Below are 16,095 nucleotides of genomic sequence, written 5' to 3'. Positions count from 1 at the left end.
GCCCCTAACCAACATGGCCGCTCTGAGGCTTCGGGCTTCGGGCGGCAGAAGGAGGGTCACGTGAAGAGAATTCCGTTCCTTTATTGGCCCCGTCTCCTGGAAGGGCGGGGTACAATAACCCAACCGGCGCCGGCCTTAAAGGGGCCACCGTTGGATCGGCCGGTGGCCGGCCCTAGGCGCTGGGCGGGCGGGCGGGCGCCACGCCGGGTTTCTGCCCCTCCTGCGCGGAACGGTGACGGGCGGGGCCGGCGCTGGGAGCCCGTGTCGCTGGGAGTCTGGCGACAGCCCGCCGCCTGCCGCCGCGCGATCCCGAGGGGGTTAACCGCGGAGCCGCCGGCCGGGAGCGGACGGGAGCGCGTGAGGCTCCGGCGCGCAAGCCCGGCGCAGCCCTCTGGGGCGCACAGGGGCGCGCGGGCGCGGGGATGGAGGACGGCGTGGCCGGGCCCCGGCTCGGGGCGGCGGCGGAGGCGGCCGAGGCGCGAGCGCGGCCCGGGGTGACGCTGCGGCCCTTCGCGCCCCTCTCGGGGGCGGCCGAGGCGGACGAGGGCGGCGGCGACTGGAGCTTCATTGACTGCGAGATGGAGGAGGTGGACCTGCAGGACCTGCCCAGCGCCACCATCGCCTGCCACCTGGACCCGCGCGTGTTCGTGGACGGCCTGTGCCGGGTGAGGGCCGCGCCGGGCGGGCCGTCGGGGCGGAGGGCGGACACTTGTTGCCTGAGGAGGCGGCGCGGGTCGCAGCGCCCAGTCCCGGCCGCGCGCGGGGCGGGGAGGCAGCGACGCTCCCCGGGCCGCCCGGCCGCGGACCCCTCAGGGCCGGGGCGTGGGGGCGGCGCCCCGAGGGTCCCGGTCCCCTAGCACCCCCGGGTCGCGCGGAGCTCACCGCAGGGTCACACAGTCTCGCCCCGGCCTCGGTGTGCGCCCAGGCTGGTGCGACCAGGGGGGTGAATTCGCTCCCCAAGGCGGACCAGCGCCGCCGCCCCCTGCGCTCTCGCCATCGCCCCGCATTTACTCGCTGGAGGAGGGGGTCACCTCATTCCTAGGGAGGAGGAAACAGACGTTGAGCGGCGACGTGACTCAGTGTTCATAAATAGGACGACGTCCCTGCATTCCCAATCTGCACTGTTGGAAGAAAAGCCAATGTTTGGGTGAGGATCCGTGGTTGCTCATTAGCCCGCGGCTGGCCAGTTTTGGTGGAATTGTGTTGGGGGAAAGGGGACCGTTTTTCAGACCTTTAGGATATTTAGTCAAGAACCTTGCCCCCTTGTGTGAAGGTGTGGCTTGCCGCCATCGGGGACACCCAGTACATGGAGAGTCGACTCCCTCCCCCACCTCCCCCCCCCCCACAAAATCTACACAATTTAGACACTTTGGAGGGTGAGGGGCAGGTATGAGTAATCAATAATGGTGGCGGGGAGGAGGAATTTATTTCAAATCTGCAGTTATTGTGCAGAATAAAATGTGGACAACGTGGGCGTCGCAGAATGAAACCGGTCTTTGAGAGATGCCCCATTAGGAGAGCAGCTGTCAAAAAAAGCAGTGCTTTCAGCGCTTGGCTGTGGGTCCACAAATGCTGTCAATGAACTATAGCTGAAGGCTGCTGCCAATACAACACCACTGTGAAACAGAATGGTGTGCGTAAGTGTCATTTATTTATAATTTATATGTTCACTCACTTTCTGAAAGGAATTACAATGGCCATGCGCTTAGGTTAGCTTCCAGGCATGCTTTCTAGAGCAGCAATCATCAGGAACTCAGGGTCTTACTGATTGATCTTACTCTGAAACCTTTTCCTCTCCATATAAACTAAGCGCTAGCCAGCATTTCAGACCTTTTCCTTAGGAGTTCTAGGCTGTGTTTCTGCTAGAACAAGGTCAAGTCACGTAAGACGGCACTTACTTGCAGTGTTGGAGACAATTTTTTCCAGTGTTGGATACAATCCTGAAATTGTGTTATATGAAAGTTTGCCCACTTCGCTAGCTATTCGTTTTAACAAATATTTATTGAGACTTTGCTAAGGGATAGGTACTGTCCTAGGCTCTGAGGCTACATCAGTAAATAAAATAGCATTTCTGCCTCCAGGGCTGACATTTTTTGGAAGGGAAACAAGCAATAAAGAAATATCAAATGTATCAGAAAGTAATGATGCTATAGGAAAAAGTAAGACTTGGAGGGCAGGAGGAGGGAGTGGAGATCTGGGAGAGGAGGGGAGATTGCTATTTTCCATAAGATGATCAGGGAAGGTCTTACTGATACGGTGATATTTTGAGCAGAGACAGTGTAGCATTGGTTCATTCAGGCTTTGCTGTCTATTGAGTGCTTACTGTGTTCCAGCCACTGGTTTAGGCCCAGAGGATAAAGCGGGGAACATTTCAAGCTCCCTGCTTTCATGGAGCTTAGGATCCAGTGGCTGAGGGGGAGATAGACAATAGCAAAAAGGTAAGTGAACAAGATAATTTCGGATAGTGATAAATGCAATGAAGAGACTGAAACAGGTGGATAGAGAGCAAGGGGAGGGGGCTTGGTTAGAGTGATCAGGTCCTAACGCTGTGAGGGTTCAGAAGGTTTTGTTGAAGAGCTGGTGAATTGGGGCAGGCCTGAGGGAACTAACAAGGGATGTCCAGGCCTGCAGCCATGAGCAACAGCTGGAAGCTGGAGCTGGGGGAGAAGTCACGTGGCTGGAAACCTGGGGGAGGACCTGCCTGCCAGGAGCTGTAGACTTGAAGGTGTGGAGTTAAGATGCTAAGGCAGGGTGCAGGCAGGGAAGAAATTCTCAGGCTTCTGATTTCATTGGCAGAACTCAAAGGACAGCCAGGAGGCAAGGGAGCCCCAGCAGTGGATTTCATAGGTTGGGTCATCCTTTCAGGGCCCACAGAAGGGTAGATAATGGCTCTGGGGACAGTGTGGATAAAGGGGACTGACACAGAGGAGTTGGTAGGGAGCCACTTTAGATGGAGTGGCCCAGGGAGGCCTCTGCACAGCCTGGACCAGGCTGACAGGAAGAAGCTCCCTGGGGAGGTGTTTGTGTGGCCGGCATCCCGGCAGAGGGACTAGCAGATGCAGAAGCTCCAGTGCAGGGTGAACTCCATGTATTTAAAGGACATGAAGGGTTGCATGAGAGACACAGAGGCGAGTGGTGGCTGAGGTTGGATAAGCAGCCAGAAAACATCCCCCTGGGGCCATGGTAAGGATTCAGGTGTGATTCTAACTGCACATCTTGGTGGAGAATGGCTTTCAGGAGGGAAACTGGGTGGGCTAGAGAGGAAGCAAGGAGACCTGGTAGGAGGCTGTTGCCATCATCCAGGGGAGATAGGAAGGGAATGGGACTAGCATGGTGGTATTGGAGATGGAGGAAGGGGCAGAGCCTCCATCTGAGCCTCTTCTCTCCATTTGGAGAATCTGGAGCTTCAGAATGGGGATGAGGGAGGGTTGTGCACTAGTGTCCAATTCTAGGGTCCTGTAAGATGTACAGCAATCAGTGAAAATGCAAAAACCAGCTGGGCTAAGGGAGTCCCAGTCTCCAAAGGCAAATAGCTCTTTGCAGTGGGCAACCCAAGAGCTAAAGTCACAGCAGGTCCTTGGTAAGCCTTCCAGCAAGTGGACCATTTCTCATTTAGCTGAAACCATCCTTCTAGGAGGGAATATGTAGTTTCTGAGGTTTCAGTGCAGCAGCCTTACTGTTAAGACTGGGGTGTCACCTTTGGACGATGTAATGTAAATGTAAATCTACTTTAGGTTGGTGGTATCTCCCCTTGTGTAAACAGATCATTAACTGCAATACTGACAAAAGTCCCTGGGGGTCTGGCCGTCCCCTCCTTAGCCAGTCTGTTGGATCTGGAGAGTGATGGTGTGAGGAAAAAAGACTGGATCAAACTTCTTTACATATAGTCACATGATTCTGTAAGCTTAGTCTTAAAAGAAAGAAAACAAATTAACCTGAACTACAATTCATTTGAAAATTTATGTCAGAAGCTGTTTTGTAACTATAATTGCCTGGCCTAATATGTAAGATTTGTTTTCGTTGGCTGGCTCAGTATCAATATTGTAAATACTATATAATGAGTTTGTTAATTAAATGTATTAGAGAGATCCACACTGTTACAGATGAATGAAAACTTTTCTTAAAATATGATTGTTTTCTGTTTGTGCAAATATTTGATGAACATATTCCATTCTAGTACTCTTTTTTGAGTCTTTTTTTCTTTTCTATTTAGAAAAGCAAAGCAATTCAAAATGCTTTGAACCAGTAATTACATGTGCTTTGAATTGCTGAAAATGGTTAGTTGGTTCCCTGGAAAAAGAGTTTGTTCAGTCGTCATCAAGCTGACCAGGAATTTAAGAGTTCTCAGATAATATTCTGTTCACTTCCAAGCAGTGAATATAGTTCCGTATAGTAATGGAAACAAATACCCTTTTTTCAGTTGTCCGAAATATGAATGTATATTTGATTCATAGAGCTTTGCCTGGAGGCTAAGTCAGAAAAGCATAGAAAAATTTACTCTTTTCTCTTGAGTAAACTTACCTAAAAAAAAAAACAAAAAAACTCACCTAAGATTTGTGATAGAGGTAGTGCTGTCATGACTTTCTTTTAATAACAAAATATTCAGATCAGCATGAAAGGAGTAGAAGTGACATCCTTCCATTCCTCATGTGAATAGAGACCTTTGAGCAGTGCTCCCAACCTTAGCTGCACGTCAGAGTCTCTAGGGAGCTTTGAAAAATTCCCATTTCCAGGCCACTCCAAACCCATTCCAATCTCCGGGGCTGGGAATCGCCTGGAAAGCTCCCCAGGTGATTCTAATTATTAGTTGAGGTTGCGAACCATTGTCTGAAGTCCGGATTTGGCCTGACCAGAGGCATCGTTATATCTTGAAAAGATCACTGAAAATTTGATGAAGCTCCACTTCTAGCTAGTTGACTTACCCTTTCTGTGCCTTGATTTCCTGAACTGGGAGCCAGGCCCTTGGTCCGCAGGCTTCCTTCTCTGAGTGTTGTTTGACCCTGTGGCCTGCAGGCAGGGTTACTGGCGCCCGCAGACCAGGAGATGGGGCATTTGGCTTAACCTTAGGTTACCTCCCTTCGCCTTAATGGGTGCTGCTCACTCTCCACCCAAACGGCAGATCACGCACTTGGCCTCCAAAAACTTGTTTTCTGGTCGCAGGACATCACTCGAAAGCGATTTGATGATTGCGGTGTTTTGAGGACCTAAGGTGGCCCTGCTGATGTACATAGTTTCCACTCCTGAGGCTGTATATACTTGGCTGCGTTTCTGCCTGTTCCTCTTCCAAGGCAGTCTGTTGTAGCATATTGTAAAATGTGACATCCTAGCAGGAGAGTAACAGTTGGGTTCTATTGCACTGGAAAATCCAGGCAGTTTTAGGCCATTTTCACTTTTCACCCTAGTGTGAGGGTGAGGCATGCGGTTTCTCAGATTTAAATTATGAATAAAATTTCCCCTTAAATGATCTTATCTCCAATATGGTATGGAGTTTAATTTATTTGGGAAGATTCAGAATGTTTTACATTTTTGAAAGCTACATGTTACATATGTGCAAAGTTTATTTTCAGTTATCCACTATTTCTCTAATTTTAGGATTTCTGACTCTAAAATCAGATGTTTTTCACATCCAGAGCTGCTTTAAATCCTCCTCACCACTCCACCCCCTAACAAGTGCTTGGTTCCCCTCTCAGCTCAATCTGCTGTCGCCTTCATTACTTACAGCATTTTTTCTTCTGTAGCAGTAGCTTTAAATGTTACTGCCTGCAACTTCAGGCTTTTCCAGCCTCAGGACAATTACATAAAGGAACAAAAAATAGGCTTTGTGCTAGAGCAGAATAGCTAAGGCAGGGGCTGTTGGTTCTAATGTTTATATTTCAGGCTATATTGTTTGTCTCTTTGTTTCTCTTCTTTTAAAAAAATGTGATCCACTCATTTTCATACATATCACCGAGGGGCCTGTTTGCACAGGTCTGAGAACGTATCACTCCTGGTACAGTAACAGTGACTGTGCACACATCAGCATGTGTGGGATGGGTAGACCCTGGGTGTACATGGTCTACGCAGAATCATTAGGACTCATCTCAAGGATGCTGAGGAAGTGCCAGTCATTTCACATACAGTTCAGCTGTGAGGGACAATTTTTTCCTTTGTAAATACTAGTCACCATCAAAGCATGAGAATGCTGATGAGACGCAGCCGATCACTCTGCCACGATCTCTGAGCATTAGGAGGCTATACCATGGCAGTAGAAAGTAAAAATGTCTCTTCTTGGGAAAAACAGAAACATTTTCAAAGTGTAACATCAGGAGAATATTAATTACCTTAACTCAAACTTTGACGTTGGGGAAAGGGTTGGCTTCATGTTGTGTAAATTTCAGTCATCGTAGAAATTCTTTACTATACTTGATATAGCTGGGGTAGGGTTGTTTTATTTATTTTCACCTCTGAAGATTTAATTGGGTTTAATATGCTCACATTCCCCAGTGAAGTCCACATGAGGAGGCTGGGAAGCATACTGGTTAAGGCTATGGGTCTTAAGCATGCCTTTCCCACTTATGCAGTGTGACTCTGGGAAGCTATTTATCCTACCAATGCCTTGGTTTCCCTGCCTGTAAATAGGGCTGTTGATAGTACTTACATTTTATGATACACATAAAATGCCTGTCAGAGTGATTGGGTCTCTGTATATAGAATACAGGTTTGTGTATTAGTTACCTACTGCCGTATAACAAACGAACTCAATACTTAGTGGCTTAAATAGTAAATGTTAATTATGTCACAGTGTCTGTGGGTCAGAAATTCAGGGATGGCTTAGCCTGGTGCCCCTGCCTCAGAGTCTCTCCCAAGGCTGCAATAAAATATCAGCTGTGGTTTCATCCGAAGGCTGAACTGAAGGAGTGGTATCTACTGCCAGGCTCACTTGTGTGGGGGCTGCTGCACCCTCTCCATAGGGTAGCTTGCAGCATGGCAGCAGCCTTCCCTCAGAGCAAGCCAGATGGAATGGGATCCACCATCTTTTTGTAGCCTAATCTCAGTGATATCCCATCACTTTCGCTGTATTCTATTCCTGAGAAGCGAGTCGGTAAGTGCAAATCTCACTCAGGGAGAGGGAATTACAAAAGGGTGTGAATACCAGGATGTGGGGATACCTGGGGGCCATCCTGTAGGCCAGTGGTGCCCAACATTTTTGGCACCAGGGACCAGTTTCATGGAAGACAGTTTTTCCACAGACTGGGGGCAGGGAGCTAGTTTCAGGATAATTCAAGTGCATTACATTTACTGTGTACTTTAGTTCTATTATTATATAATAAAATAATTATACAACTCACCATAATGTAGAATTAGTAGAAGCCCTAAGCTTGTTTTCCTGCAATTAGATGGTCCCATCTGGGGGTGATGGGAGACAGTGACAGATCATCAGGCATTAGATTCTCATAAGGAGTGGGCAACCCAGATCCCTCGTATGCACAGTTCACAATAGGGGTCATGCTTCTATGGGACTTTGCTGCTGCTAGAGCTCAGGCAGTAATGTGCGTGATGAGCAGCGGCTGTAAATACAGATGAAGCTTTGCTGGCTCACCCACTGCTTACTCCTGCTGTGCGGCCTGCTTCCTAACAGGCCATGGACTGGCACTGGTCTGTGGTCCGCAGGTTGTCGACCCCTGCTATAGGCTGCCTACCACAGATAGATATTCATTAGCACACTTTTTTCTTTGTAAACTTTTTTGACTTCTGTGGAGCAATCCGTGTTTAGAAATGCATATTAAGATTTCATCACTTAAACCCTGGAGGCAGAGGTTGCAGTGAGCTGAGATCACGCCACTGCACTCCAGCCTGGGATACAGAGCAAGACTCTGTCTCAAAAAAAACAAAAAAAGGGGGGGGAGCAAATCCAAACGGATCCCTGACATTATTAAAAAGACGTATTTGGAGGAAAAAAAGAGGATTTTTTTCTAATCTGATTTTTTTCTTTTTAGCTTCAGCTCCATAAAGAATACAGTTTTAGCTGCTACAGTTTAACATGGAACAATTCATTGAGAGGACTATAGCTAGGTTACTAAGTTTCTAAGTATCAAGAGCAGTCATCCACCATATTTCTGAACAAGGAACTCGGGAAGCTGAACCTTTTATAACTTGGAAAGGTCTAGTACTTTTCCTTTTGTTACTAATTTCAGCAGGTGCCGTATGAAATTCCCATGTGCAATCATAATTAATGTCAAAGAAAGAAGTATTTGAGGTTGGCCTGAATTCACGATTAAGAGACAAAAATGTTATTTAATTCAGAAAGTTCCTCAACATAACAACAGCATGTCTTATTTTATCACTGTATTATTAATCTTCTCAGGCTGCCATAACAAAAAACACAGACTAGGAGGCTTGAGCAACAGAAATGTATTTCCCACAGTTCTGGAGGCTGCAAGTCTGAGGTCGAGGTCCCAGCGTGGTCCGTTTCTGGTGAGGCCTCTCCTCTGGGCTACAGATGGCCCCCTTCTCCCTGTGCCCATACATGGTCTTTCCTCAGCGTATGGAGAGAGGAGCAAGCTCTCTGGTGTCTCTTCTTATAAGAGCACTAATCCTATTATATTAGGGCCCCACCCTTCTGACCTCCTTTAGCCTAATTACTTCCTTAGAGGCCTCATCTCCAAATAAAGCCACACTGGGGATTAGGGCTTCCGCATTTGGACTTGGGGGATGCAAGCATTTAGTCCGTAATAATCACCTTTAATTTTTGTTAATCTTTGTGCTTTATTTTAAAGATAATAAAATAGTTTCTATTCATTAATATGAAGTGCTTTATTTTATATATTAAGTACCCTATTTATGTAATACATGTCACGGGTGCACCTAGCTGGGGCCAGTGTCACAGGCAGTAAAGGAATTTACCAAGACAGTTGCAGGTAAAGAAAGCCAGATTTATTAGAGAAAGTATAAAAATATGTTGCAAGGGTGCAACAGGCAGCACAGCAGAGAAGGGGCTGTCTGCCGAGCCGCAGAGGCTGGAAGGAAGTTTTATAGGGTTGTGCTGGAGGGGGCTATGTGCTGAAAAAGGTCACTGTGCCCGGGGGGTTGTTTGTGATTAGCCATTTCTCAGAATTACTGTTCATTGTTCTCTCCCATCTGGGGCCCCTTTCTCATTGTTGTTTACTTATCAGGACTCCACAATACATGTCATTTTATCTTTACAAGAACCCTATGGCATAGGTACTGTTATCATCCCCATTCTACAGAAGAGGAATCTGAGGCCAAGTAGCCTGTCTGAGGTCACATAGGTAAGGAACTGTTGATCCCTAGACTCAAACCCAGTTTCAGCTAACTCTAAAGCCTGTGCTGCTCATCATCTTTTTTTTAATTTTTTTTTGAGACCGAGTCTTGCTCTGTTGCTCAGGCTGGAGTACAATGGCACGATCTCGGCTCACTGCAACCTCTGCCTTCCGGGTTCAAGTGATTGTCCTGCCTCGGCCTCCTGAGTAGCTGGGATTACAGGCACCTGCCACCACGCCCGGCTAATTTTTGTATTTTTAGTAGAGACGGGGTTTCACCATGTTGGCCAGGTTGGTCTCGAACTCCTGACCTTGTGATCTACCTGCGTCAGCCTCCCAAAGTGCTGGGATTACAGGTGTGAGCCACTCCACCCGGTTGCTGCTCATCATCTTAAAGCATGGCATTAATGCGAGTGAATTTTTCATATATCTTTCACATCTCATTTCAATCCTAGGACAGCTCTGTGAAGAGAGTATTTTTACCTATGGGAAACGGAGATTCACACGAGTTATGACTCTTCATTCTTTCAGTCATGTATTTATATTATATTAGGGTTCTCTAGAGGGACAGAACTAATAGGATAGATCGATATATATAAAGGGGAGTTAAAAGGGAGTTTATTAAGGAGTATTGACTCACACAATCCCAAGGTGAGGTCCGACAATAGGCTGTCTACAAGCTGAGGAGCAAGGAAGCCAGTCTGAGTCCCAAAGCTGAAGAACCAGGAGTCTAATGTTTGAGAGCAGGAAGCATCCACCACAGGAGAAAGATGTAGGCTGAGAGGCTAAGCCAGTCTAGTCTTTTCACATTCTTCTGCCTGCTTTTATTCTGGCAGCTGATTAGATGGTGCCCACACAGATAGAGGGTGGGTCTGCCTTTCCCAGTCCACTGACTCAAATGTTAATCTCCTTTGGCAACACCCTCACAGACACATTCAGGAACAATACTTTGCATCCTTCAATCCAATCAAGTTGACACTTAATATTAACTATCACATATATGTATTGGATGTTTATGCATGCCGATGGCGTGCCAGGCAGGTGGCACCCTGGTGCTCAGGTGGAAGGCAGTGCCTGGACACTGGCACCAGGCAGACCCAGAGTTGAATCCTGGCTCCATCATTGCATTCATTCATTCATTTATTCAACAAATACCTTTTGGGTGCCATCTATGTTCTGAGCACTGTGCTGGTTGCAAAACCAGCTGTGGGGCCCCAGGCTGGCAGCCCACTTCCCCACTGTAAGGAGGGCACAGCCCTAGACCGATCTTGGCGAATGACAAACACCACCTCTCCCTTCATGGAACTCACAGCCCACTTGCCTCTCATTCCCCGCACCCTTATAAGGTAAATCACACTTTTGCAAGTAGGAATCTGCTCCAAAAGAGCATTTCCTCAGTGTGACTCTAGTTCTCTTCCAACAGCTTCTCTGGCTTCCACCCGTACCCTGTTTTGTCCAGCATGTGGCTAGAGAGGAGGTACATTTCAGTCACTTAAACTTTGTGTCTTTAATTGGTCTTGGAAACATATACCGTACTGATTTGAGATGACCCCTGTGTCAGGGATGATTTAAATGACCCCAAGATGGCCGGATGCTGTGGCTTATCCCTGTAATTCCAGCACTTAGGGAGGCTGAGGCAGGCAGATCACCTGAGGTCAGGAGTTCAAGACCAGCCTGGCCAACATGGCAAAACCCCGTCTCTGTTAAAAAAATACAAAAATTAGCTGGGCGTAGTGGTGGGCGCCTATAATCCTAGGTACTTGGGAGGCTGAGGCAGGAGAATCGCTTGAACCCGGGAGGCGGAGGTTGCAGTGAGCCAAGGTTGTGCCACTGCACTTCAGTCTGGGCAACAAAGTGAGCTGTGTCTCAAAAAGAAAAAAAAAAAGTGACCCCAAGACAGATTCTGTCCAGTTACTGCTTGAAGATTTGCCAAAAGTAGCCTCACAATGACAGATCACTTGAGTAAAATGTTTCTCAAAACATCTGCCAACATTAAAGACTTTTCCAAATGTCATGATAGCAATTATTGATAAGGTGACATGTCTCATCCCACTTTGTCCATCCTTGCTTATGCCTGTCATCCAAGTAAAATCATTAGTCGCACCCTCTCCCACTCTGAAGCTTAAGTGATAAATTATAATTATAGGTCCCCTATTCACTTAGCACTTACAATCAATTATACTTAGAATCAATTATAGGTCCCCTATTTACTTAGCACTTACCACTTGTGCCAGATATTTTAGGTACATCATCTCTTTGAATCCTTCTTACAACCTTCTAAGATATATACTATTATTTACCCATTTCATAGATGAAGGAGACTTCTTCACCCTTTATAAAAATAATAAGCACTGTGGAATCCCGGGGTAACTGGATATCCGACTCTGGGGTTCTCGAAGTCCTGGGACCAGAAGGTTCTTCCAAGGCTGTGCCTTTCATCTCTTCAGTGAGAAATTCGTGCTGAGAGGGTGACAAAATGTCCTCAAGGGTGCTCAATAGATATTGGCAAAACTCAAAAGCAGGTCTTTTTTTCTTGCAGCCTGTTGGTTTTACTCTGCCCACTTAATTCTCCAACGAATAATGTTCTCCCGTTTCCCAGCGCCATCCAAAAGAACCCGGAGCATACAAACCGGGAGGACTTCGGGATTCCAGGCCAGCTGGAACGGGGTACCCGGTAACATTGCCAGGGAAGGCTGTCCCCAGCTCCCAGGTAGGGGGCTGCCAGAGAGCAGTCTCCAGCTTGTGGAGGGGTCGGAGAGCTTTGCACACCGGGGGCTAGTCCAATGCTGTTCAAAGACCAACGGTCGCCGCTGGGGGGCAGTAACTTCATGTGTGTTCTGCGGTGGAGCTTGCTGGTTGACTTACCCTTTACTGCAGGCATCAAAGGCAAAGTGCACTTTCAGAAGGGAGAAGTCATGCCTTGTGCTGCAGAGAAGCTATTATTATAAAGATAAGTGTGTAATTGAACCTTTCAAGTGGAGAGACACCCCTCTCCCTCCAGCAGAAACCGTGCAGGTGAGAAAGCCGCTTCCTGAGTGGACCTATTCCCTGCTGCTGGGAGATGCTGCCCCCTTTGTTTAGAATGCAAATAGGGGAACGCGCTCACTTGAAGGGGAGACTTTTGAAAGGAATGACCCTCCTCCTGAAGATGACTGAAATTATCAGCATTATTATGAAAAGAATATGAAATATGAAAATATCAGCATAAAGAAATACAGAGAGAGAACTCAGATGAAAACATTTTATTTCAGAGATAATGGGAATTTTCTGAGCGGGCTTCAGATATTAGGTTACTCAGTAGATTAAGAAGGAAAAGCTTTTGCTGGTAGGCAGGTCACCCAGATGATTCCAGAATTATCACCACTCTGGTCAAGTAGTGACAGTGTTCTGGGCTGGAGTCACGATTCTGGGGAATTTGTACAGCTTCCCTCACATGCATCCCAACCTGTGGACCTCAGGTGGCCTGGTCCGCAATCAGTGAAACTGCTGTGCAGCCCCTCAAAACAGACCACCCTTCAGAAAAATTCACTGTGTTACAGTTCATGAACTGCCTGGAAACACCTGCAGGTGTTTGGAAAGTAATTCAGGGTTCATTTTTATTGGTATCTCTAGAATAGCTAAATTCAAGATGTATCTTTCAAACTAGACACAGGGTGAAATGGGGTGGGGGTAGAGAGCTTGTTGGTTGTGGGGTGACTTCCTGCATTTAGTGAAAGGGGTGGTTATGCAGAGGCAGCATAGAGCATTCTGTGTTGCATTTGTGGCTTGGAATGAAGTGGACCTAGCTGGCCACCTTCAGGGCTGTGCCTGAGATTCTGAGCATCTTCAGCTTTGTGTCTGTAAATAGGTCTAGATGGTGGCTTACTAGGATGCTGTGAGAATTGCATGTAGCATGGTAACGTTTGTGATCGTATCGAGGACAGGAGATACTCAGAAAATATTTATTCAGTCCTTATGAAGGATCTTGTTTTAATGTTAACGAATATGTTGTTACTGGTTTTATATTAGGTCACTGTTTAATTTTTGCTTATTTTTCTGTGCATTTCTTTTCTTTAGGTGCAGGTTTTGTTGCTGCTTATTAATCTTAGTAATTTTCATGGCTCAGCTGAGAGTGCAGTGAGTGTGAAGGTGTCTATACCTACACATGTGATCACTGTTATCTCTGAATGCTGAATGTGGACAGCATTCACCTTCATTTTTTTTTTTTTAGAGACGGAGTCTCACTTTGTTGCCCAGGCTGGGGTGCAGTGGTGCGATCTCGGCTCACTGCAAGCTCTGCCGCCCGGGTTCACACCATTCTCCTGCCTCAGCCTCCAAAGTAGCTGGGACTACAGGCGCCCGCCACCACACCCGGCTAATTTTTTGTATTTTTAGTAGAGATGGGGTTTCACCGTGTTAGCCAAGATGATCTCGATCTCCTGACCTCGTGATCCGCCCACCTTGGCCTCCCAAAGTGCTGGGATTACAGGTGTGAGCCACCGCGCCCAGCCTAGCATTCACCTTCTTTATGGATGGACACCCACCTCAGTTTAGAGTTGCTCTTGTTAAACTACATCAGTGTACAGGAGTAAGGAGGGTTGGTCTGGATTCAAATCCCAGTTCTGCCAGCAACCAGCTGTGTGACCTTGGGCAAGTAACTTAACCTCTCTGCACTTAGGTCTTAGGTCTCCTGGTTTATCAAGTGGGATTATAAAAGCCCCTACCTCCTGGGATTGTGTTGTGAGGATGAAAGGACATAATACAAATAGAGGGCTTACAATAATATCAGGCTCATAGTAAATATTTAGTATGAGTTAGCAATTTTATTAAAATGCAGAAATTACAGTGTCTACATTTCTTGCAGCTGCTTAACCTGTTCCTGGGACACTGCCTGCCACATAGTAGGCACTTAATAAATATTTGTGTATCAGTGGAAGTAAAACACTATCATGAACATGAAAATATTGTTAAGTCCATAAAATAGTAAGCTTTATTTTCGCATGAGTAACTTAGGCACTTTCAGAAGCTGTGTGCATTTTTTCAGGCCAGGGCGTCCTGCGGCTTAAAAATTTTGCAGTGGTGTGCTCCTGCATGCATGTGTGTTTGTGAACACATGTGCATGTGTGTATGAAATGAACGGATTTAGATACTGAATATTCAGAATACCGCAGCACCATATATGCTATGCCAGCAGACTAGCATGGCTTATTAACACTTATAAATGCGTAGAAAAACCTGTATTAATATCACTATAGTATGTTGAGACTTTGCTAAAAGGATGTTTTAATGTGAAATGAGCTTTGCTACAAAGTTGCAAACAACTTAAGACTCTAAACCCTTTTTAGAAAATAAATCTCAACATAATGAATATGAAAGCCTCATGAACTATAAAGCATAAAAATCATTATTATTGAAGAAAGAAATCCTAGGCTTCTTAGCACAATTTAAAATAAAAATATTGTAATTGAGAAATAAATGCTAATGCTTGGTGATGAGGTTTTTCTCTTGTCTCCTCGCCTCCTTTCCTTTCTCTCCCTCTCTCCTGATCTTCCCCTTCCCCTCCTTTCTCCCTTCTCTCTCCTGGTTCCTAGAATGCCTTTTAGAGGAAAAACAGACCTTTTCAGAAATACATTGTCATCTGCTAAATCTCCACCTACTGCACCAGCCAGCCTCAGCACCCTGCTAGGTGGTGGCTGGTCATTCTTTGCTGTATCTTACCTTAAGAGGGCAAAATCAACTTGTGATGGTTCCTATCTCCGAATGCTGCCCTGGTTTCCATTAGAATATGCTGGGGAAGATGACCTTTCTTAGTGAAAGTAAGCAGCACCCTGCTGTGCTTTTAATTAAATGAACTAACCTTTAAAAACGCGCGCAATTCTCAGCCCTGCAGCAGCATGCCACCCAGCAGTCTGTCCCCAGTGATGGTTCTGTGAGCCACCTGTGTCATAGGGAGGTACCAGGGGACTGAAGATTGGAGTGAGGGGCTTTAGCATAGAGTGATCTGGACTCGTGGTTGTTGGGGCCAGTTGTCATGCTTTAGGTTCAGGGTAACTTATCCCTTATCTACCCTTCTAGCCAGAGAACACAACACAGCCATTACAAGCTGACTTAAGCAAAAAGTTACCCACCAGTTGCAATAGGTCTACACCTCTTGCTCATACTGCCTATGAGGCTATTTAATGGCACTGGGGAGAAATGCATGAAGAGCACGACTCATAGTAAGTACCATTTGCTGATAGTAAGCACCAACTATAGATTGTCACATTCGTTAGATGATTTTTTTATGACCAACTATCACTTTGTTAATTACACCTCAAATCACAGAGGCGTAATTAACTATCAAAGTAATAGTTGATATCCCATCTTCTCTCAACCCTTCTTTAGGGATAACCTCTGTTGAGTGTATGTGTACCCTTTCACACATGTATAAACATACGTGGTGTGTTTAGAAAGATAAATACACTTAAATAGGTACCATCTGCATGTTTACATTACATAGTATTAGATTGCATACTGTATTTTGCTACTTGGCTTTTTTACATGTTGTGGATATCTTGTCAGTAGACTCAATGTATTTCTTTTTTCTGAAACAGTCTCACTCTGTCACCCAGGCTGGAGTGCAGTGGCGTGATCTCGGCTCACTGTAACCTCCACCTCCCGGGTTCAAACGATTCTCCTGCCTCAGCCTCCTGAGCAACTGCGATTACAGCCACCTGCCACCACACCCAGCTAATGTAATGCACTTCTTTTGATGACTACCTGATGATTCATGATTAGAACATAACACAACTCAACCTATTATAAATAATGTTGCAAACAGCATTCTTTGTTTCCTTATGTAAATATATTTGTAAGA

At 46.2% G+C, this 16,095-nt stretch overlaps 1 protein-coding gene across 2 annotated transcripts in view; it reads left to right on the top strand.

Annotated features, from left to right (window-relative positions):
* Window positions 1-229: 229 nt before the first annotated feature.
* The window catches only part of RCAN1 (regulator of calcineurin 1), a 97,994-nt gene continuing 82,128 nt past the window's right edge, over window positions 230-16,095 (top strand). The window contains exon 1 of one of the 2 annotated variants that reach the window (XM_003263898.4): window positions 230-665. In XM_003263898.4, coding sequence (XP_003263946.2) covers window positions 423-665 — 243 coding nt within the window. In that variant the 5' untranslated portion in view covers window positions 230-422. Of the gene's footprint in view, window positions 666-729; window positions 1,148-16,095 lie in introns of those variants that run through there. The other variant, XM_003263902.3, reaches the window with a different exon arrangement.

The sequence above is a fragment of the Nomascus leucogenys genome, chromosome 25 (genome assembly GCF_006542625.1).
Source record: "Nomascus leucogenys isolate Asia chromosome 25, Asia_NLE_v1, whole genome shotgun sequence".
NCBI classification, from domain to species: domain Eukaryota; kingdom Metazoa; phylum Chordata; class Mammalia; order Primates; family Hylobatidae; genus Nomascus; species Nomascus leucogenys.
Note: the sequence above shows the minus strand (reverse complement) of the source record. Positions and strands in the feature narration are given on the sequence as shown.